Source organism: Panonychus citri, unplaced genomic scaffold (assembly GCF_014898815.1).
Source record: "Panonychus citri isolate SS breed McGregor unplaced genomic scaffold, ASM1489881v1 Contig00139, whole genome shotgun sequence".
Taxonomy (NCBI): domain Eukaryota; kingdom Metazoa; phylum Arthropoda; class Arachnida; order Trombidiformes; family Tetranychidae; genus Panonychus; species Panonychus citri.
In genome coordinates, this window is record NW_026515544.1 from 3,220,252 (window position 1) to 3,244,275 (window position 24,024).

Genomic DNA, 24,024 nt, shown 5'->3' on the forward strand with positions numbered 1-24,024 from the left:
ATTATTGTTAATTGGTTTCAATTCAGTTTGATTGGTCAATAACTGTTTCTTCGATTATGATTGAGTGCTTTCAATTGTTATCAAGTACAATTAAATTCAAAGGTTCAATAAAATTACCTTTAATTATGGTTGAGTGCTTTCAATTGTTATCAAGTACAATTAAATTCAAAAGTTCAATAAAATTACCTTTAATTATGGTTGAGTGCTTTCAATTGTTATCAAGTACAATTAAATTCAAAGGTTCAATAAAATTACCTTTAATTATGGTTGAGTGCTTTCAATTGTTATCAAGTACAATTAAATTCAAAGGTTCAATAAAATTACCTTTAATTATGGTTGAGTGCTTTCAATTGTTGTTGTGTTTAATTTAATTTGAAGAGTTCAATGATTGTATTTTTTATTTATAACTTAATGAATTCAATTGTTTATTAATTTTAAAGTTTAATGCTTGAAGGTAACTCAATTGTTCATTGTTTTTATTGTTTAACTGTTAAAGGTAATTCAATTGTTGTTGAGTTCAATTTGATTTAAATTTTTTTTTTAAAGTGCAAATAATTATACCTAAATTATGATTAACTACTTTAGCTTCAGATTTATCCTTTTAACAATACAAATGAACAATTTAAATTATCTATTCAAGGAGATGTAAACTTACATCTCGTTATTCCTTTTATTTGTTTTATTCATATATTATATATTATTATTATACTAAGAATTAATCTAATCTTGATTTGATTTGGAATATAATTGTATTCACGAATTAATTCATGGAAGTTAATGATAATAAACATTCATGTAAGTGAGTTAGTTTATTAAATTGAAAGAACGAAAGTTCATATCCTTTAATTGATCAGGTCAATTAATTCAATTGGAATTGAGAAATCAGAACGAAAGTTCCTTTCTTAATTTAGGTTAATTAATTTAATTTTAAATTGATTATTTAGAACGAAAGTTCATATCCTTTAATTAATCAGGTCAATTAATTCAATTGGAGTTGCGAATTAGCACATTTGGTTTATCTTTATTTGTTTTTAAATTACTCAGTTTAGAATTTGAGTGTTGACGGTTTTTATTTTCCTTTTATTTAATAATTTTTCTCTCAATTCTAAGAAATGAATATAAATAGAAATAATAAGTCACTACTTATCTTATATTATCAACTTCTGGTTGATCCAAAGTCTGGTTGATATTTGTTGTTGGTTTCTTGAGAAGTTTATTGCAATCAAGGCCAATCTCGATCAAATAATGTCTGTTGTTCGGTTGCGATTATGATTTTATGTTACTTTAAATGTTTATAGTAAAGTAGACGGTGTATATGTACTTTATTAATCACCAACTGTAGGTCCAAATTGTCTTTGTGTGACCAGGTACTTACACAGTGTTCATATACATTAATATTTACTAAACTGTAGGTTAAACTAACCATATAACAATGCTAATCACTTTATTAATGTATGTAAAACTTGCTTACGATGTAGTTCAAAATAATTTTAAACAATAATGATAATTTAAACACGGTATATGTATACTGTTGATCACAAACTGTAGGTAAAATTTACCCAAAACGATGTCAGATATGTAGACAGTGTACATGTACACAGTTTATCACAAACCACAAGTTAAAACGACCTATGAACTTTATTAGTACTTTGTTAGTGTTTAAGTAGGATATTTTGAATTAAACTGTAGGTAAAATTAACCTCATAATATTGAAAATATCTTGGTGAATGTATATATACACTTTTATTTACACACTGTAAAAAGTATTAATTCAGTTAAAATCACGTATAATAGGATCCCCGTAAGGGTGCCAATGATGTAGCAAATTCACTTCAAAATATAAAGATTATTTATTAGAGCACTTTGGGTAACTTTTTACCCCGATTCCATGAGGAAAAATGGCCGATTGTTGGCCATTATATTGGTAGTGAGGGAGATTATCTTCTCCCTCGCCTTCATCTTCTTCCTCAAAAATGAGCCAATAAGATTAACCAGGTACCACGTGAGAGGTGGTACCTGGTTGTACAAAAGAAACTGGTGTGGTAACCAGTTTGGTTACACAATTAATAACAATTAAATAACATATAATATAGTAACATTAACATTAATAATGTTAATTTACAAATAATTCTTTCAAATAACAAATTCTTTCAAAATTTTCATCAACATTAATCCAAGTTAGGATGAGAAATTGCAATAAGATCTCCATTAACTTGATTATCTCATAATTAATTTTATTAAAACTAGAACAAGGTATGTAAAATTCCCATGGATCGGCCACGTAATTTAAAAGAACCATCTCCCTTGCCACCAATAGCGCAATGAGTTGGATAAGGAGGAGGCGACTGTTGACACAACAACCAGTCCACAAGGTACCATCTCCTACGTTTTAACCAAATTTCTAGTGATCAATAAAACTAATTAATTGAGTTGAGAAGCTAATCTATCAATATTAGCTTCGATTTGATTGATCTCCATCACCAGACCAACGATGGAGTTACTTGAGCTTTGATAAACATTATCACTAGCTCGTCGAAGAGTAGCCTCAGCTCGCTGGGCTCTTTGTAAAAGATCATGTACTGAATTAATTTCGAATTGGGCAAAATACTGAGAAATTTCAGGCTTGATTCCTCTGACGATCAACCTTATAACTTTTCTCTCATCCATCTGAACATTAATTCGTTTACAAAGTTTAATTTGGTCCAATATAAATGATAAAATCGATTGATTTTCCTTTTGTTTCCCTTGGTACAATTTACTTTCCATCAATTGTACGTAATTTGGATTAACCATATCTCTGAGTAGCATTTCTTTCATTACATTATAATCAATAATTTTATTTTTTACATAAGAAATGTACCAAAGTTTAATAGTTCCGGTGATAAATAACGGAATCTCTTCAATCGAAGGTCATCATCCCATCCAACAGCAGTAGTTTCGAATTGAAATTTTCGAGCCAATCGAAAATGTCTTGATTATTATCACCACTCAGTCGATAAATATTCAGATTTGGCTCAGAGGAAAGGTTATTGTGAAGAATAGACATCTCTCGCATTCGATTGTCCAACTATTAAATTTTCTATCTCAAACAACAACCTTTTATATTAAATAACCTTAACAAATTCTATTGATAAATATATATCACCCCAACTTGCTTTTGAAGCTGTTTAAGGTATCATATTTATATCATCAGTTATAACCTTAAATAATTCTAGAAATTGTGACAAATTTCAACACCTCGACTTGCTCTAGAAGCTGTCTTGAGGTATATCCTTATGTCACAATAAAGATGAAAATCTCCTTGAAACTTACCAGTTTCACTTTTATTATTTATTGTACCAACTTTATTGTATTGATTTAAGCAAAGAATAAAATTCGAATCCTCGAATCTTCGAAATTGCGGCACACAAATCACACGAACATCCTGCCTGGGTCGCCAATTGAAACGTAGTTTCGGGAATCACCTCAATATTAACTTATATAAAACAATATAATCACAATTATATGAATACTTTAAACTTAAACCTTTAATGTTACTTAAGGGAAGAGGGAAGTGGGACTGATGAAAGGATACAATGTATTACAATATAACGAAGGTGATCATGATACTCTGATCATGATCACCTTCAGAAGATTCTAGAACATTCCAACTATTAAATATTAAATCTATTATCGTGACATGAAACTCATGGTCATCATCATGGTAACAGAAACAATACAAAGACAGATCATTAAACTAATAATCAATAATTTTGTTACAAAAGGCTTATAGTTTTTTTCCGATAATGTAGAGATAATTCGAGAGATTATAAACACAAAATGGTTTTAATTCGAAATTTTTTATAAATTAGTTATAAGATTCTATCTTTATTCATCCTCTTCTTCTTTTTCTCCAATTTATGTCAGTTAAATTGTTTCAGTTTATAAACTTTGCTGTTGAATATTATTTCAATTTAAAGTTAGCTAGACTTCGTAGATTAGATTAGATGGATATTGATATAAGGCATTGTGAAACTTAAGAATGTGTTTGAATTTATTATTTAGAATGAACTTTATTAATCCTTGAAAAATTTCCCTTGATATCCGATAATCAAAATAATTGGGTTCGAGAGATGATTGAAAGCAGCAACATTAATGCCATTTCAATGGCACTTGGCCATCAAGCTATCGACTATTCAAGCAGATTGAATTCATCCGTTAAATGGTATAGAGAAAAGAGGTAATTAAAAATGAGCTAAATAATCTAAGCTAATGGTTAAAAATGGACAGACGATACAACATTGGCTTGAACATGAACAGTCAAAACCATCATATAAAATTATAAACTTTTAATAATCATACACTTAATAATATTTAACAAGTTTTTTTTACCTTGTAAATAATGTCCGGTGCTGGGCAATTTTATATTAATAATAACTAAATTATAATTGTAAATCAACGAGGACGTTGATCTTTTCTATGTACCCCCGAAGAACTGTAACCAAACTGGTTACCACACCAGTTTCTTTTGTACAACCAGGTACCACCTCTCACGTGGTACCTGGTTAATCTTATTGGCTCATTTTTGAGGAAGAAGATGAAGGCGAGGGAGAAGATAATCTCCCTCACTACCAATATAATGGCCAACAATCGGCCATTTTTCCTCATGGAATCGGGGTAAAAAGTTACCCAAAGTGCTCTAATAAATAATCTTTATATTTTGAAGTGAATTTGCTACATCATTGGCACCCTTACGGGGATCCTATTATACGTGATTTTAACTGAATTAATACTTTTTACAGTGTGTAAATAAAAGTGTATATATACATTCACCAAGATATTTTCAATATTATGAGGTTAATTTTACCTACAATTTAATTCAAAATATCCTACTTAAACACTAACAAAGTACTAATAAAGTTCATAGGTCGTTTTAACTTGTGGTTTGTGATAAACTGTGTACATGTACACTGTCTACATATCTGACATCGTTTTGGGTAAATTTTACCTACAGTTTGTGATCAACAGTATACATATACCGTGTTTAAATTATCATTATTGTTTAAAATTATTTTGAACTACATCGTGTAAGCAAGTTTTACACATACATTAATAAAGTGATTAGCATTGTTATATGGTTAGTTTAACCTACAGTTTAGTAAATATTAATGTATATGAACACTGTGTAAGTACCTGGTCACACATAAAGACAATTTGGACCTACAGTTGGTGATTAATAAAGTACATATACACCGTCTACTTTACTATAAACATTTAAAGTAACATAAAATCATAATCGCAACCGAACAACAGACATTATTTGATCGAGATTGGCCTTGATTGCAATAAACTTCTCAAGAAACCAACAACAAATATCAACCAGACTTTGGATCAACCAGAAGTTGATAATATAAGATAAGTAGTGACTTATTATTTCTATTTATATTCATTTCTTAGAATTGAGAGAAAAATTATTAAATAAAAGGAAAATAAAAACCGTCAACACTCTAATTCTAAACTGAGTAATTTAAAACAAATAAAGATAAACCGAATGTGCTAATTCGCAACTCCAATTGAATTAATTGACCTGATCAATTAAAGGATATGAACTTTCGTTCTAAATAATCAATTTAAAATTAAATTAATTAACCTAAATTAAGAAAGGAACTTTCGTTCTGATTTCTCAATTCCAATTGAATTAATTGACCTGATCAATTAAAGGATATGAACTTTCGTTCTTTCAATTTAATAAACTAACTCACTTACATGAATGTTTATTATCATTAACTTCCATGAATTAATTCATGAATACAATTATATTCCGAATCAAATCAAGATTAGATTAATTCTTAGTATAATAATGAATAAAAGGAATAACGAGATGTAAGTTTTACATCTCCTTGAATAGATAATTTAAATTGTTCATTTGTATTGTTAAAAGGATAAATCTGAAGCTAAAGTAGTTAATCATAATTTAGATATAATTATTTGCACTTTAAAAAAAAATAAATTCAAATCAAATTGAACTCAACAACAATTGAATTACCTTTAACAGTTAAACAATAAGAACAATGAACAATTGAATTACCTTCAAGCATTAAACTATAAAATTAATAAACAATTGAATTCATTCAGTTATAAATAAAAATACAATCATTGAACTCTTCAAATTAAATTAAACACAACAACAATTGAAAGCACTCAACCATAATTAAAGGTAATTTTATTGAACTTTTGAATTTAATTGTACTTCACAACAATTGAAAGCACTCAACCATAATTAAAGGTAATTTTATTGAACCTTTGAATTTAATTGTACTTGATAACAATTGAAGCACTCAACCATAATTAAAGGTAATTTTATTGAACTTTGAATTTAATTGTACTTGATAACAATTGAAAGCACTCAACCATAATTAAAGGTAATTTTATTGAACTTTTGAATTTAATTGTACTTGATAACAATTGAAAGCACTCAATCATAATCGAAGAAACAGTTATTGACCAATCAAACTGAATTGAAACCAATTAACAATAATCAAGTGTAATAATTTAAACATTTGAACTGAATTGAATTGAAACCAATCATAATCAAATTGCCTCTTTTCAATCTTCTCTTTCTAATCTCTTTCTTTCTTTAACCTCTCTCTCTTAATCTTTCTTATCTCTCTGGAGCCTCTCTGGTCTCTTTCAATTCTTCTCTTTCAGGTCTCTTTCTTCTCTCTTTTAATTTAGATCTCTTTCTTTTCAAGTCTCTTTCTTCTCTTTGAAGTTCTCTTTCTTTAATTTCAATCTCTCTTTCTTTCTTCTTTCTTTAATTTCAAGTCTTCTTCTCTCTCAGCTCTTTAATTTCAAGTCTCTTCTCTCTCTTTGAAGTTCTCTTTCTTCAAGTCTCTTTCTTTACTCTTTCTTTTAATTTCAGTCTCTTTCTTCTCTTTAATTTAGTTCTTTTTAATTTCAAGTCTCTTCTCTCTCTTTGAATTTAGTTCTCTTCCTTTTAATTTCAAGTCTCTTTTTCTTCTCTTAATTTAGTTCTCTTTTCTTAATTTCAAGTCTCTTTCTTCTCTCTTTGAATTTAGTTCTTTCTTTTATTTCAAGTCTCTTTCTTCTCTCTTTTTAGTTCTCTTTCTTTTAATTTCAAGTCTCTTTCTTCTCTCTCTTTTAATTTATTCTCTTTAATTTCAGTCTCTCTTCTCTCTTTGAATTTAGCTCTCTTTCTTTTAATTTCAAGTCTCTTCTCTCTTTTTTGATTCTTTCTTTTAATTTCAAGTCTCTTTCTCTCTCTTTTAATTTAGCTCTCTTTCTTTTAATTTCAAGTCTCTTCTCTCTCTCTTTGAATTTAGTTCTTTTTTCAAGTCTCTTTCTTCTCTCTCTTGAATTTAGTTCTCTTCCTTTTAATTTCAAGTCTCTTTCTCTCTCTTGAATTTAGTTCTCTCTTTTAATTTCAAGTCTCTTTCTTCTCTCTCTTTTGAATTTAGTTCTCTTTCTTTTAATTTCAAGTCTCTTTCTTCTCTCTCTTTTGAATTTAGTTCTCTTTCTTTTAATTTCAAGTCTCTTTCTTCTCTCTCTTTTGAATTTAGCTCTCTTTCTTTTAAAATTCAAGTCTCTTTCTTCTCTCTCTTTTGAATTTAGTTCTCTTTCTTTAAATTTCAAGTCTCTTTCTTCTCTCTCTTTTGAATTTAGCTCTCTTTCTTTTAAAATTCAAGTCTCTTTCTTCTCTCTCTTTTGAATTTAGTTCTCTTTCTTTAAATTTCGAGTCTCTTTCTTCTCTCTCTTTTGAATTTAGCTCTCTTTCTTTTAAATTTCAAGTCTCTTTCTTATCTCTCTTTTGAATTTAATTATATTCCTTTTAATTAAGTTTTTTCCTCTCTTCTAATTATGTGTAAAACATTTTGTTTGTTTTTTTGTTTAATTATTATCTTTTGGTGATATGAACAATAATGATCATTATTTAAATATAGAGGAACAAGAAGAAATACAATTAATATTCGGAATTAAATTTAGAGACTCTACAATCAAAATATTACAACTATTAAGTTTTCTCTCTCCATTAATTATATTACTAATTTGGTTTATCTTTAAATTACATCAATTATACATTGAAACTCACTTCTCACCTTAACTATGGATGATCAACCTCTATTAACAACCCCGGTGCTGGGGATTGGTAGAGAGAAGAAGAACAAATTAAATTCTACAGTAAATCAACAATTACATATTCCTAATTTCTCCGGTGATGGGGATGAGGATTTACTAGATTGGCTTGATCATTTTGAATCAGCTGCAGTTGCTCTTGATTGGGATGAAGAAATCAAACTAAAAGCTTTACCTGCTTATTTAACTGGTACCGCTAGGTGGTACCGATGTAGAATCAAACCTTTAACTGGTGATAATATTCCTAGAACTTTTGAAGATTTGAAAGTCAAATTGGTTTCAGATTTAGCTCCTTCAGGTTACCGAAAAATTTAATTAAAGAGTTAAATAATGAAACAACGTTCAGATCAATCAGCTATTTCTTACTCTTACGAGGTTCGAGATCTATGTAGAAGAATCAACCCAGATATGCAAGAAGAATTAGTAAATAGCTTCATCGACAGAGGTTTAAAATCAAACATTCGAACTAGATTAGATTTACTGACAGCTGATTCTACCTCTGACTTTATTACTATTAACATTAATGAACGATCAACATTATCAAAAATGATGATTTAACTGAATCCGAAGATGAACAGTTAAAAATACAATAACGGCATCACAACATTTACAACAAATTACCGAAAATTAGACTGTTTAACTTTCCAACAAGATATGAAAAGCGAGAGAACTATCGTAATCGAAATGATTATGGAAACAGTAATTATCGAAATGATAACTATCGAACTGAAAATTATCGAAATACAAATGTTTATCGTGGTAACTATCGAAATAATTATAGAATGAATAACTATCGACAAAGTAATCAAACAAGCGATAATAATCAACCAATCATATGTTATGGTTGCAATGAGCCTGGACATAAAAGAAATGAATGTCCCCGAAGAGTGGACAGACCTCGAGATGATCAAAAAAGTATCGGATGGGCAACTCAAGGTCCATCAACATCTAAAGATGATAATTGGAGAACCCAAAATCAATCACAAGATAATAGAAAACAACCTTGGTTTTTAAACAGAAATTTAAGTAGATCACCCCCTCGTTCGATGCGTCCACCTCGACCAGACGGACATCAGAATTACCCTCAATCAACCACACCACGAAATCGATCTTTAAGTCCCCGACCTAGAGGACGACCACGACAAAACTCTCCTCACCCCCAAGGTAGAGGAAGACCAAGATCAAGATCAAGATCACCATCAAGTGACAAAAGAACTAAAGTAGTTAAAACAGTTTATACTGAATATGGTGATGATGATGAAACAAAAATTTCCAGTTCAATCATTTCAAACTTATTCAAAGAAAAAAATCAATTAATATTTACGAAAGCAAAAATTAAGGAAAAGGAAGTAGAATGTTTGGTCGATACTGGGGCTGAAGTCTCATTACTTTCTAAACACTTAGCTCAAAAGTTGTCACTAGATTATCACAACTATAAAGGTCCAATCCATCTAACCGCTGGAAATCAACCACTAAAAGTAATTGGTGAAACTTATATTAAATTAGAGATTCCCGATGGTCCAACAAAAATAGAAATTAAATCACCTATGATTATTGTTGATACTTTGCCGTCAGGAATTGAGGCCATCATCGGACAAAATATTTTAGAAAAAGGAAAATTTTTCATTGATTGTAAACGAAGAAAATTAATCATTCCATTGAACCCAAAAGAAAAATTTGAAACCATAGATTTAAATTTTAAATCAAACACAAAGCAATTAACAGCATCATCAATCGTCTCATCTAATTATGATTCGAATCAAATACAATCATCATCAAATACACAATTAATCACAAGAAGTGACTATTCATCAACAATTAGTTTATCTTCATTATTTTCAGTCTCCGGTGATGGGAAAGAATTTCGTTAATGAAGAAATTCATATTAATAATATAATCAATGACTTAAAACTTGAAGTGAACAGTGAAATCCAACCAACAACTCGAGATCAATTAAATAAATTAATAATTAAATATCGAAGTGTCTTTGCTGTCACATCCAAAGAGTTAGGATTCTCTAATGTTTATGCTCACTCAATTGATACTGGAAATCATCCTCAATATCTCAAAACCCTATCGAATGTCAGATTTAAAAAGAAAAGTAGCAGAAGCTTCAATTAATGAATTAATAGATGATGGAATTGTTATCCCATCCTGCTCACCTTGGTCATCACCAATTGTATTAGTATCAAAAAAGGGAACCACAGAAATGCGATTGTGTGTAGACTATAGAAAATTAAATGAGATAACTGTTAAAGATAAATTTCCATTACCAAATATTCAAGATTATCTTGATAGTTTAAGAGGAATGAAATTTTATTCATTATTAGACTTAAGATCAGGTTATCATCAAATGGCAATGGATCCAAAGGATCAACCTAAGACAGCATTGTCACTCCAAGTGGGTTATACACTAGATTACCATTTGGATTAGCAAATGGACCTTCATCATTATGAGGATGATGACTATTGTTTTGAGTGGATTAATTTATAATACTTGTTTAGTTTTATTGATGATTTATTAATTTATTCAGAAAATGAAGAAGAACATTTAAGTAAATTAGAATTAATATTTACGAGACTCCAGAATGCAGGGTTAACTTTAAAACCTAATAAATGTTCATTTTTGAAAAAGAAAATTCTATTCTTAGGACACGTGATTAGTGAGAATGGTCAACAAGTTGACCCAGAGAAAATAATAAAAGTTCAACAATTTCCTACTCCTAGGACAGTTAGAGATATAAAATCTTTTGTTGCTTTATGCTCTTATTATCGAAGATTCATAAAGGACTTCGCAACATCTTGACCTCTCACTAACCTAACGAAAAGATTTACCTTTTGATTGGGGCCAGAACAAGAAAACGCTTTTAATGAGTTGAAATTTAAATTAACAACACCATTCTTGCTCATTATGATCCAGCAAAGAAACTCAATTGCAGTGGACGCCTCAGGTTATGAGCAATTCTCTTACAAAGGATGATAATGGTTATCACCCTGTTGATTCGCCTCCCGAATATTAAGAGGAGCAGAGTTACATTATCCAGTATCTGATAAGGAATGCTTGGCCATCGTTTGGGCAGTACAAAATTCCAAGTCTATTTAGAAATTAAATTTGAAGTAGTAACTGATCACTGTGCCTTATACATTCATTCAAAAGATCCTCCCGCTCGCTTACAGCGATATGCAATGGCGCTCCAATCATTTGATTTTTCAGTTAAATATAAATCAGGGAAAATTCATGCTGATGCCGATTGTTTATCACGATATCCTGTGGATGATATTGTTTATGATAATCAAAAGGATGAATGTGAAGAATTGTTCACATTACTAGTTAACCAAATTATTGAAGATAAAATAGATCTAGTTGATGAACAACGAAGAGATCAACGAATCATTAAAATAATTGAACAATTAGAAAACTTTTCTCATTTAGATCCCAAAGAAAGGAAATTAATTTCTAAATACAGAATCCGAGAGAATCTACTATACCGATTAACAATTAACCATTATGGAGAAAGTTGGAATATAGTTATTCCTAAAAGATTAATTAAGCAAATTTTGCAAGAATATCATGATTCGGTCTTGTCCGGTCACCCAGGGATCTTTTCTACTTACAATAAAATTAAACAACATTATTGGTGGCCCCAGATGAGTAGAGATGTAACCAATTACGTTCGAAGTTGTCTAATCTGTCAATTAGATAAAAAGGAAGTGGAACCTTAAAGCTCCGTTAAAATCAATAATTGTTAATAATGCATTCGAGAAAATTGGAATCGATTTAATCGGTCCCTTCCCAACATCTAAGAAAAACAATTATATCATAGTGTGTACCGATTACTTTACAAGATGGGTAGAGGTTGCAGCAATCAAAGATATGACCGCTGAATCAACAGCGACTTTCCTAATTAACTCGGTCTTCCTCAGACATGGTTGCCCTAGAACAATTGTCTCAGATCAAGGTAGAAATTTTATATCTTCAGTGGTTGAACAAATTAGATTATTCTTCCAAAGTAAATGGTCATTTTCAACTGCCTATCATCCAGCAACAAATGGATTAACAGAAAAAGTAAATCAAACATTGTGTTCAATGTTAACTCATTATTGTAAAAAAGAAAACACTCAAAAGTGGAGCGAGTTAATCCGTGCTGGGATTCGCTTATAATTCAGTGTAAATCAATCTACAAAGCCTCTCCTTTCTATTTACTATATGGTCGTCAACCAACCTTACCCATTGATATTATAATTAACAACCAGACATTTAAACAATTACCATCTAACTTAAAATCAACAATCGAAAATGGCCTGAGATTTATGATCAAGCAAAACTTTACTCATTGAACTCAAAGAAAATCAAAAATTCAACATGATCGGAAGAAATTACGAACCTATCAAGTAGGAGATGAAGTAATGTACAAGCAATTTCAGGGACCAAAACTGAAACAAAATTCAAGGACCATATAAAGTAATAGAAAACAAGGAGACACCACTTATAAAATATTAAGAACAGATAAAAGGAAAAATGAGACGAGCGCATAGTAACCAACTCAAGCCGTACTTTCATAGAAATTTAATCAATTTAGTAACAATTTTAAGCATACTCACACAGTAGAGATGCTAGAAATTTCTCCTTTCATTAGTGGTGAACCTATTCTATGGAGAAAACTGATTATCACCCAAGAAAATCAGCTCAACAGGTCTCTGTTATACTAGCATTTTCAAACCCATGTAAAGAAATCCCAATCGTTCTAAAACAGACAAGGAAAAAATGAATCCATTACATGAGTATAATCCAGCCATGTAAATTAGTAGGAGATTTCTAGACAAATTTGAAGACCATTGTTCATCATTTATTGATGAAAATTACATAAATCCTATTCGTAATATACCGAACGTAACCAACCAGAAGAAAATATTATAAAAATAAGACGAGAAATAATCACTCTGGGAACTGTAGCCTCCACAATAATAGTTGGTGGAATAGTAATTAGTGGCGTTAACTATTTATATAAACACATTTTCCCTCGAAATAGAAATACAACCAGTACTAACAGCCATCAAGTCTAACCAAGAATATAAGAAGCTGATAAAAAAACAGTTTGAACAATTGCATAATGTAAGCCAACAACTGTTTTATATTCAATTCGATGTGAATCAACTGCCTCAATATTTACCGATATTAACATTTCAAGCCGCCGATACAGTAACTCAAGCAAATAACCAACTTAACCAATTAAAACATTTTAATGAAACCATTAGAGAAGCTAAACCAAGGATTGATAAAATTTCTTTAAATTCTTCAAAATTATTCCATGCTCACCAGAATGTTCATTAGATGAAATTGAAAATGTTAATGTAAACGTATACAATAACGAAAGATTTCCAACATTAATGATAAATTTTACAACATTTTTACGAGATACCACTAACCAAATATTTCAAGCAGATGCATTTACATTATATAATAAAATAATACACACTTGTAAAGTTACATATAAAGGTCCAGAATATGTATTAGTCAACATCACCGATTATCGATTCTGTGAGATTAGCGAGAAGGACTTGAAAGGTCATAATCCTATTTTTAAGAAAGTATCGAATTGTAAAAAAACTTGAAGAAAATTGAACTTTGGAAGAATGAAGTTTGTTTCAGCAATAGTCCTAATGTTACCACATACGCAGAAACGATTCAAGTTAAACAAATGGGAGAGCAGTATTTAATACATTGTGCAGGACACCCAATTACTTTGTATAGTAATATAAAATATATTTGTCCAAATAATGTGATAAGATTATCAAAATATACTAATTTTACTATTGATGATCTAGAATATACAGTTCAAAAGTTCCAAATTCACAGTCAGGGTTCACCAGTATCAGAACATACACACAATCAATTTACGATGAACTCAACCATCAGCTAAAGAATTACAAATTGAACCACTTGATTTCACATTAATCGATGAAGCTCAAGAGAAAATTGAAGAAAGTATCAATCACCTTAAAATCAATTGGAAAATGAATGTACCAATGTGGGTTTGGATACTTATTTGTATTACCATCAGCTTCTTGTGTTGTGTTATTGGTTGTAGATTAATCCCTTATCCAAAAAGATCAATAAACTCTGTGATAGTTAATAGAGAAAATAAAGAAAATAAGGACATTATTATACCTTTACATCAGTGTTATTAATACAATTAAAATCAATGCTCCGGTGCTGGGGCAGGTTTTCGAAATTTTCCGGTGATGGAGATAAAATTACTAATGATAATGATAATTTATTTGGTAATGGACATACAATTAATAAAATGAAAATGTTCTTTTCACCCGGTGATTGGGTTTTCGAAGTTCTAATGATAAAAGTTTAATTAACCCGGTGATTGGGTATTAAAATTCAAATTTATGATAAAATTTCAATCAACCCGGTGATGGGTAATTTAATACTTATTATTCAAAACTCCGGTGATTTGGGGTAGATGAATAATTGAAATTCTCTTCTTTCTTTTCTTTCCTTTACAATTAGGATGGAAGAAGATTGGAATAAAACAAACGCTCCTCCACATCCAAAACTACTCGCTTTTCAAAGAGTATGGAGAATTTAAAGATAAAATCAAAAATAATCATTCGACAACAAATAAACAAACACAAATAACGAACCAGAATGCAAATCAATTTAGATTAATTTCAACAGCATCAATATTCAGAAAGTGTTACTTAATCCTCTCAATTTTGCATCAAAATATACAATTATTATGGTCACGTTTGGAGACCAGATTAGTGTCGTCAGAATATGAAATGAGTGGTACACCGAAATGAACAAATACACAAACTAACGGTAACAGCAAATCATCCAGATAAATTAGAAATCGCTCATCACAACCTGGTTAAATATACAGAAAATTTACGTAGACAAAACAGCAGAAATTCAACACAAGTAAAACTTTTCACTTGCCCGAAAAACATTGTTCCTATGTTTTAGACTTGAGCACACAAAATGAATTGTAATTTTGTTCATATTGTAGTGAATTAGGCCATTTTAGAAGAGATTGTCCTGAGTTACCTTTTAAAACTGATCATCAAATTAATATAAATATGGTAAAGTTAACTCCAGAAAAAAATTCACGTATAAAAGAACAGAGGAGAACTCGACGACGGGAGTTAAGGTCAGCATATGGAGGAAAGCCTGGAAAAACTTGAATAACCCGATTGCCGAACACCTAGAAAAATATATCCCAATTGGTCCGAAAAATAATAAAAAAGATACCTTGGCACTTGATATTGAAGGTGATGGTAATGGTGGTGTTGGTAGTGTTCATCTTTCAGGTTGGTTTGGAAATCAAATAAGAATCCAAACCGTATACTACGCACAGGTTAAAAATGAAAATATAACGAATCCATTAACTAGAATTACAGGTTTACAAATTAATGACATCTCATCTGGATTATCCTTAGATGAAGTCTCAATGCAAGTTGCAGAACTATCCATCGGCAGAAGACTAATAACACAAGGAAAAGATGATCTACACAAGTTAGGCCTAACCCAGACAAACTCAAGAAATATTTTATTGAACACTTAGATCTTCAAGACCTTTGGAGGTAAACAACCCATAGGATTAGTCTCCTGGACAAATTCCTATTCCACGATCATCAAAAACTTCGACGAGAAGACATCACATGTAACAATTGGCCATTCACCAGAAAGAGATGCTCGTGTTACCCTTAAGGCGTACATGTGAAACTAAAGGAAAATAATATCCCTCCAGCCGAGGTCGTAAGAGAAATGGTTAAAAATGGACAGACGATACAACATTGGCTTGAACATGAACAGTCAAAACCATCATATAAAATTATAAACTTTTAATAATCATACACTTAATAATATTTAACAAGTTTTTTTTACCTTGTAAATAATGTCCGGTGCTGGGCAATTTTATATTAATAATAACTAAATTATAATTGTAAATCAACGAGGACGTTGATCTTTCTATATACCCCGAACTGTAACCAAACTGGTTACCACAGTTCTTTTGTACAACCAGGTACCACCTCACGTGGTACCTGGTTAATCTTATTGGCTCATTTTGAGGAAGAAGATGAAGGCGAGGGAGAAGATAATCTCCCTCACTACCAATATAATGGCCAACAATCGGCCATTTTTCCTCATGGAATCGGGGTAAAAAGTTACCCAAAGTGCTCTAATAAATAATCTTTATATTTTGAAGTGAATTTGCTACACTAATAATCTAGTATAATCTAATAAGCTATCAATATAACAACTAACTCACAATCATTTATCATAAGTACCAAAAACATTGTCCAGTTCACTGTTTTTCCAGCAAATTTAACAAAAGCTGTTATGGGAACAAATATAACATTAGAATGTGTCGCTCAAGGAATCAAATCATTACCGAAAATAAATTGGTTGAAAAAAAGAGATGGCGGCGGAGAAAAAGTTATCAGTGATTCGAAAAAGTATCGAAAGATAGCTGGTAATCTAGTTTTAACTTCAATCGACGAAAGTGACTCGGGAATTTACATTTGTAGAGCATCAATGGATGATATTTCAATCGAGACAAGTGCCATTGTTGATGTTCAAAGTACACCTCGATTCGTGAAAAGTTTACAAAATGTTAAAGTAGACGAAGGGAAAAACTTTACTCTTGAATGTCAATCAACAGGTAATTCCAAACCAGAAATTGATTGGTTTTTTAATGGTAAACTTTTAACCAAACCACAATCACAATTATCACCTTCATTATCAATTGAACATATACCTGGAGTAACAATTAACGAGCAACATACCGAATTAATAGTGACCAATGCCCGTTCATCAATCCATTCGGGAATCTTTCAGTGTTTCGCTTCAAACGAACTGAACAATGATTACAAATCAACTTATTCTCTTTCATGTTAAAGTTTTACTTTCACGAGCTGAATCTTTGGATAATTCAAGAATTTCAGAAGCCGATAAATCAATTAATCAAAAGAATCCGAGTACAATCTCTATTCTAGATGATATATTTAAACCCAATGGAGGTGGAGAAAACAATAGTAAAGAAAGAGAGAGAGGAAGAGGAAGGAAACGTCATGGTAAACCAATGATACCGCCAAGTAAACCTAAAGTCAACAGGTTATCAGATTATTCGGTTATGGTTTATTGGGAACTTTCCAACAAAACGAGTTTACCTGTTTCATTTTTCAAACTTCAGTACAAAGAATCGGGTCCCAAAAGTACATGGAACACTCTGTCTGAAGATATCGCACCTTGGATAACAACACAAACTGTTTCTGGTCTTGTACCTGACTCGAAATATCGATTCAGAGTTATGGCAGTTTTTAACAATTCAGATTATAGAGAAAGTCCCGTTTCCGATAAATTTCATCTGATTCGAACTAGCATGTTGAAGAAACCCAAAGACGCACCGAACATAATTGCAGTTGTACCACAAAGCTCTACACAAATTCAAGTTATTTGGGACAATTACAAAAAAAAGTTCGACTTCTATTGAAGGATTTATTATCCATTATCGTGCAACCTCATCCGCGGGTGATTATTTCCAGATTCAGTTTTCCATGTATTGGTAAACTTAGTTCAATTAGTATTGCAACTTTTTTCAAAGTAAACTCTGTCACCAAGTGAAAATGGCTGATCAATACTTGCCAACGCATTTTGTTAAGTAGAGGCTTTTATTTTAGTGTTAATTGTCACACAGAAACATGAGGCACCCATTATATTTAATCAACTGTTATATTGTCATCCTTTAGTTTTATATTGAATTTAGTTAATCAATTCTTTATTACGTACTTTGAACTTTCAGCGGTTTAAAATCTATTTTAAAATTGTTCATAAACTAAACCTATGATCAATATTACTTATTTGATTATCTGATTAAAATTGGGTAAATTAACGATAAACTTTACATTGATAAACACTCTAATTAAATAACATTCGGAACCTGCCGTTAATCAAATAATAATTAGAGGGTAATGCAAACATCACCCACCGCTCGTGTACGAAAACCAACACAGGTATAAAAGCGTGATCGTGGAACATAGACAAAGAATTAGTTAATTTTCATTTGGTGACGAAGATTAAACTCAACAATGATCAATATTGAGCTTGTGATCGTTTTAATCTTAGCAATTACTTCAAGTGTCCAACCGATTAGTGAAACGTGTGGTAATAGTACACAAAATGTAGAAGACGCTTTTCGTAACGGAGAGATATTCAAGGACCTGAATCTAAGTCCACCCAGCGATGGAATGGGTTTTATACGAGTAACTTACGGAAATAAACAAGTTTCTTGTGGAACATTCTTATCCGTTACAGAGACCATGCTTCCTCCTTCAATAGACTTCGTTGCTGATTCGAGTAAGAATTACACTTTTCTTATGCTCGATCCCGATGTGCCCTCAAGTCTTAGCCCATTAGCTCGATCTTTTGTTCACTGGGTGATAATTGATATTCCTGGAGATAAGATTGCTTCCGGGAAGGAAGTCAAGTTTTATATTTCACCTGGACCACCTCCAGGTTCAGGAGCTCATCGATACGTTTTTTTGATCTATCAACAACCCGATGGTAATATGGAAATGGGCCTTGTACCTCTACAACGAACTAATTTCAATGTCTCCCAATACGCGAAAGAACGAAATTTATCTGGTCCAACCGCTGGTAATTATTTTCTTGAGACAACAACACCCTCACTGAATACAACTAAATCTCCAATAAAATTACCGTGATTCTAAATATTAATAATAAATAAATTTAATTTTTATCTCGATAAATTCTGTTCATTTCAAACAATTTAAAAAAAAGGCCGTTTCAGCTCATTGGCATTAAGATTAAACCAACAAACGTACCAGTGCAATTGAACAATTCATTAACGAATTTCAAAATTTGTAAATTAGAAACAAATTTTGACTCCGTCGCAGTTAAATTCTTCCTACATCAAGCAAACTAATTAAACATGACACTTTATCATTAAACATGATGATTAGAATGAATTTAAATTCAAGCCCTCACGTTGGTTAAATTAAAATTGACGGTTATTTCTCTTTAGAGTGAGAAATAATAACGTTATAAACGAGTATTGTCACAGAAAAATCGATCAGTTCATTTTTCCGTTCGATGCCAAAGTTGAAACTTATAACCCAATTAAAAATTATCGACCTGATCTTATTAAGAACTCTACGAACTCATCTTACCCTGAGATCTTAGTAACGCTCGTTACTATTAGTTAATAATTAGAGCTCATCGTTGGGTCTCAATAAGTCTTATTTGAACAGCCTCATGAATATTGATAATCAACCTAAAATGCTAACCAATTTTAATACTTGATTCGATACCTTCAATTTCATATGGAATCGATTCTGATCATGTTGATTTCTATGGATAAAATTTCTTTTAATTGTTATTAACCATTGGTTACTATTCGCCTCATTTTACTAATTACTAATAAGTCTCGATTAAAATAATCAAGTATTGAAATTGCAAACCAATTGATTGCACTCTATTTTTCATGGTAATGGTTAATTTGTATAAAAGATACATTTTATAAGAACAAAAATCTGAGATAATTAGTTATTTATGCACAATCAACCGGTAGATTGAACTAAATTGTCTTTATTTTAATCGTTACAATCAATGTCATTTAGGTACTCCTGTTATTTTTAAGGATAATCAGTCATTCATCTAGTGACTATTTAAGGTAGTGTGACTTTAAGTCTTTCTCATTTGCATAATTGAACCAATTGTTAATTTGTATCAAGAAATAATGTTTAGTCCCTTTTTTAAGTTGTTCATTTTTTTCACTGTCAATATTATCAATGTTCAATCGCAACATAACTATTATCGTTGTCCATATCGATATGAATCGGTGGAAGAGTCTTTCAGGGAAAACAAAATAATCAGAGACTTGGATTTGGACGAGACTCAAATATATGATAACATTCAGTTCATTCCTCTTAAATACCCGAATTCTGACAAAGTGACATGTGGAGCATATTTAACGAAAAAGGCTACAATGAAGGAACCACAAGTTACTTTCGACCCGGTAGGCAAAAAGAAGGGTGCTGATAAAAAATTGTTCACTTTTATGATGGTCGATCCTGATGCTCCAACTCCGAGAAATGCCACGTCCAGGTCGATACTTCATTGGTTGGTCGTTAACATCAAGGGAAACAATATGAAAACAGGCACTACTTTGGCCAAATATTTACCACCCGCACCGACACCAAATAAAGGAGCCCATCGATATGTGTTTTTGATTTATCGTCAACCGAAGGAAGTGGCCTCGAGAAAAACCTATGTAACATTGCAAGAACGATCAAACTTTCAAGTCACTTCCTTTGCTATACAAAACAGACTCTCGGGACCAATCGCAGGTAATTTCTTTAACGAAGCCGTGCAAAACTAATCAAATGGTCCAGATAAGCCCGAATGCATCAACAATAAAACTTCTAGTTTATATTTTTCTGAAAAACTGGAAACACTAACGAAATATTCAAAATGTATCTTTACCCCCAACAATACGATTATTCAGTGAACCCAACGAACAGTAACGATAAAGCTGACCCACCGATACTACTAACAATTAGTAAAAATAAATTAAGATTATTTTCAATGTAAGAGTCAAGTTTATTGTCCAATCCTTTGATAATGATTTGTTAATCTTCTACATTCTTGAATAAGATTTGTCGAAATTTTGGGTAAGATTACGCTCAAGCTACAAGGATTCTATGAGAGGTTAAGGTATCAAAAATTGCCAAAATCCTACAAAACGGAAAAATAGTACGATCAAAATCTGAGTAGCCGTTCATGAGAAATTCTGCCTCAAAGATTTTTATGTACGCATGCAGATAAGCTTTTTAAAGCGCGCATTTCAAAAGAAGAAGAAGAGAGAGAGAGAGAGAGAAGAGACGAGAGAGAAGAGACGAGAGAGAGAGAGAGAGAGAGAGAGAAAGAGAAGAAGAGAAAGAAGAAGAAGAAGAAGAAGAGAGAGAGAGAGAAGAAGAAGAAGAGAGAGGAGAGAAAAGAAAGAAGAAGAAAGAAAAAGAAAGAAGAAGAAAAGAGAGAAGAAAGAGACGAGAGAGAAGAAAGAAAGACAGAGGAGAGAAAAGAAGAGAAAGAAAAAAGAAATTTAGTTTTGAATTTTCAATTAAAAACGATGCCCATTTCACTAAACCACGGGTCTGGCAACAACCTAACAAACTTTCGTAAGAAAGTTTGTTCTATTATTATTGATATTTCAATAGTTGTTGACACTGGATCGTCAAAGGTTGAGCCAGTTAATATTTTTGAATATTCAGACACTCGAAGATCTTTTCGGTAGTAAAATTAACAGAAGAAACGGCGATCCAATTGAACAATTAACAATCAAAATCTCAATTTTGAACAAAATTCGTTAAAAAATAATGCAAATATGATCAAAATGAAAACTAATCTTAAATCGGTTCTAACTTGAAATTCGGATAAGCTGATCATTAACAAGCTAAAATTTGATAAACACTTTTGTTCAGCTAGAATTAAATTTACATCCTCATGTATTTCATATCATGTATCTCATTAAATAACAATTAAAGGTTCAGGATAAAAAATAACAGTTGATTAAATATAATGGGTGCCTCCAGTTTCTGTATGACAATTAACACTAAAATAAAAGCCTCTAGTTGACTAGAAATGCGTTGACAAGTATTGATCAGCCTTTTTCATTTGGTGACGAAGTTTAAACTTAACAATGATCCATATTGAACTTGTAATCGTTTTAGTTGTAGCAACTACTTCAAGTGTCCAGCCGATTAGTGAAACGTGTGGTAATAGTACACAAAAAGTAGAAGACGCTTTTCGTAATGCAGGGATATTCGCGGATCTGAATTTAAGTCCACCCAGCGATGGAATGGGTTTTATACGAGTAACTTACGGAAAGAAACAAGTTTCTTGTGGAACATTGTTATCCGTTACAGACGCTTTTCTCCCTCCTACCATAAGTTATGTCGCCGAGTCGAGTAACAAATATACGGTTATTAGGCTTGAAGTCGATTTTCCAACACGAACTTCACCAGTAGGTCGATCATACATTCACTGGATGATATTGAATGTTCAAGGTAGTGATATGCGTTCAGGAAATGTGGCATCTTTTTATGAGCCCCCTGGGTATTTATCGATTGCTGAGCCTCATCGATACGCTTTTTTGGTCTTTAACCAGTCCAACGGTGATATTAAACCTGGCATTGAAAACGGAATACGAGCCAAGTTTAATGTGTACCAATATGCCCATGATCATGGCTTAAACAGTCCAGTTGCTGGCAATTATTTCTTTATTGAAACAGTCTCAATGAATCCAGCAAAAGTCACAATATAACTTCAATGATTATGAATAATTAAACTAAATTTTGATCTTATTGTTAATTGTTATAAATCTGTTCGAAAGCTGTTTAAATTAACTACAGTAATATACCCACTTGAGTTGTACTATTTTATTTTAAGCTTTGACAGCGACCTTAGGGGAGGCTCGATGAATTTGAATTCATCGTTTCCGGTACATTACAAGGGATGAGGAAAAGGGATAGGGGCAAGGATAAATAGAAAAAGAAAAACAATAACAAAATTTCTCCCCTGAGGTTGAATATAATGATAGAATAAGATTTAGTCACAGTAGACAAAAGTCCATTTAATCCTAATGGACAAAAGTCCAAAACAAATCCCAAATAGAAATTTCCAAATTAGACTGATTGAGCGGTTAGTTTGATTTTCCGAAGGTCCAAAAATGGTTAGCTCATTATGTATGACAAAAGAAAATAAAAATAAATTAGAATTTCAATCTATTCAAAGAATGAGAGATAGAGAAAAGAAATTTTTCTCGTATTATCAACAAAACTTACCAAGAAACAAAAATAATTGAAGTTATTACGACGCAATAAAAGTATCAGTTTTAGTAGTAAAAAACTATCGTAAATGTTGAACTTTCTTAATTTTGGTATCAACTTGATCCTTGTGATAAGATGAACAATATTATCACAAAATTCACAGGTAAAGTTTATTTAATTAAAGTTTATTAGGAGTGATAAAAATTGTGTATCCACTTGAGTTGTTTTTTTGACATAAGGCGACATCTCTCGTAACTGAAATTAACGCTTTTCATTTGATGTTAATCACCATATTACCTCATGGTGATTACACTTATAAATAGTGATAAATTGAATATTCTAACTGAGTTAGATTCTAATCGACAACAAGAACTTGCCAATAAGAATAATGTTACTCATCAAGCGATCTCAAATATAAAAAAGAAAAGAGTGTAACCAGTCAATGATAAAAAGTGAAAATGTAGCTCATCGTTCACGTTGTCCATAAAGTGACCTTTACTCTCTATTATAGACTCTTTAGTGTTTCAATTCATTCAATTATTACAAGATGGAAATTTACCTGTTGATGATAAGCTTATACAATAGATAATTAGACATATGCAAAGGTGAAAGGCATAGGTTAAGTTGATTGAGATAACTTCATCTAACAAATCGCCTTTTGACTATGAAATGTGTTTTTTTAGTTCCGAACGGATTAAATTAAATGACAACAAAGATAATGATATAGATGGTGTGGACAACTAGCGATTCAAAGGTTGGATTAAGGTTAAATGTTACATAAGAATCTTTTGGATTCCAATTTAAACCATTTTTCATTTAAGATAAAACACTGAAAAGTTACTGAATGGGTTGATGAATGAGCTCTGGTCACTATTAATTGATAAATATTTTATTCTAAATTGTGAATTCAAATAATCGACACCAACATAATTCAAATAAATATTAGTTTTGTTAAAATTCATTCATTTCCATTAACTAAAACCCAAGTCCATACAGTCCTTGTATAATCAGAGTCATAAAATTTTGATA

General features: G+C 31.2%; 4 protein-coding genes across 4 annotated transcripts; all 4 read left to right on the top strand.

The window, feature by feature from the left end:
- Positions 1-16,439: 16,439 nt before the first annotated feature.
- LOC128394435 (interference hedgehog-like) lies at positions 16,440-17,887 on the top strand. The gene is given in 3 exon segments (XM_053354760.1): positions 16,440-16,808; positions 17,047-17,615; positions 17,617-17,887. Coding segments are annotated over 3 exon segments (990 nt in total). The 5' UTR covers positions 16,440-16,486; the 3' UTR covers positions 17,716-17,887.
- Positions 17,888-18,179: 292 nt separating this feature from the next.
- On the top strand, positions 18,180-18,905 carry LOC128394445 (protein D2-like). The gene has a single exon (XM_053354770.1). The coding sequence runs from the start codon at positions 18,235-18,237 to the stop codon at positions 18,868-18,870; it is 636 nt and encodes a 211-aa protein (XP_053210745.1). The 5' UTR covers positions 18,180-18,234; the 3' UTR covers positions 18,871-18,905.
- A 941-nt stretch (positions 18,906-19,846) lies between these two features.
- On the top strand, positions 19,847-20,758 carry LOC128394507 (protein D3-like). Its single transcript, XM_053354840.1, has one exon. The coding sequence runs from the start codon at positions 19,905-19,907 to the stop codon at positions 20,544-20,546; it is 642 nt and encodes a 213-aa protein (XP_053210815.1). The 5' UTR covers positions 19,847-19,904; the 3' UTR covers positions 20,547-20,758.
- Positions 20,759-21,811: 1,053 nt separating this feature from the next.
- LOC128393924 (protein D2-like) lies at positions 21,812-22,530 on the top strand. The gene has a single exon (XM_053354154.1). The coding sequence runs from the start codon at positions 21,867-21,869 to the stop codon at positions 22,488-22,490; it is 624 nt and encodes a 207-aa protein (XP_053210129.1). The 5' UTR covers positions 21,812-21,866; the 3' UTR covers positions 22,491-22,530.
- Positions 22,531-24,024: the final 1,494 nt, after the last annotated feature.

Coding starts and splice junctions, on each gene's coding strand:
- LOC128394445 (XM_053354770.1), top strand. CDS start 18,235: ATGATCAATATTGAGCTTGTGATCGTTTTAATCTTAGCAATTACTTCA.
- LOC128394507 (XM_053354840.1), top strand. CDS start 19,905: ATGTTTAGTCCCTTTTTTAAGTTGTTCATTTTTTTCACTGTCAATATT.
- LOC128393924 (XM_053354154.1), top strand. CDS start 21,867: ATGATCCATATTGAACTTGTAATCGTTTTAGTTGTAGCAACTACTTCA.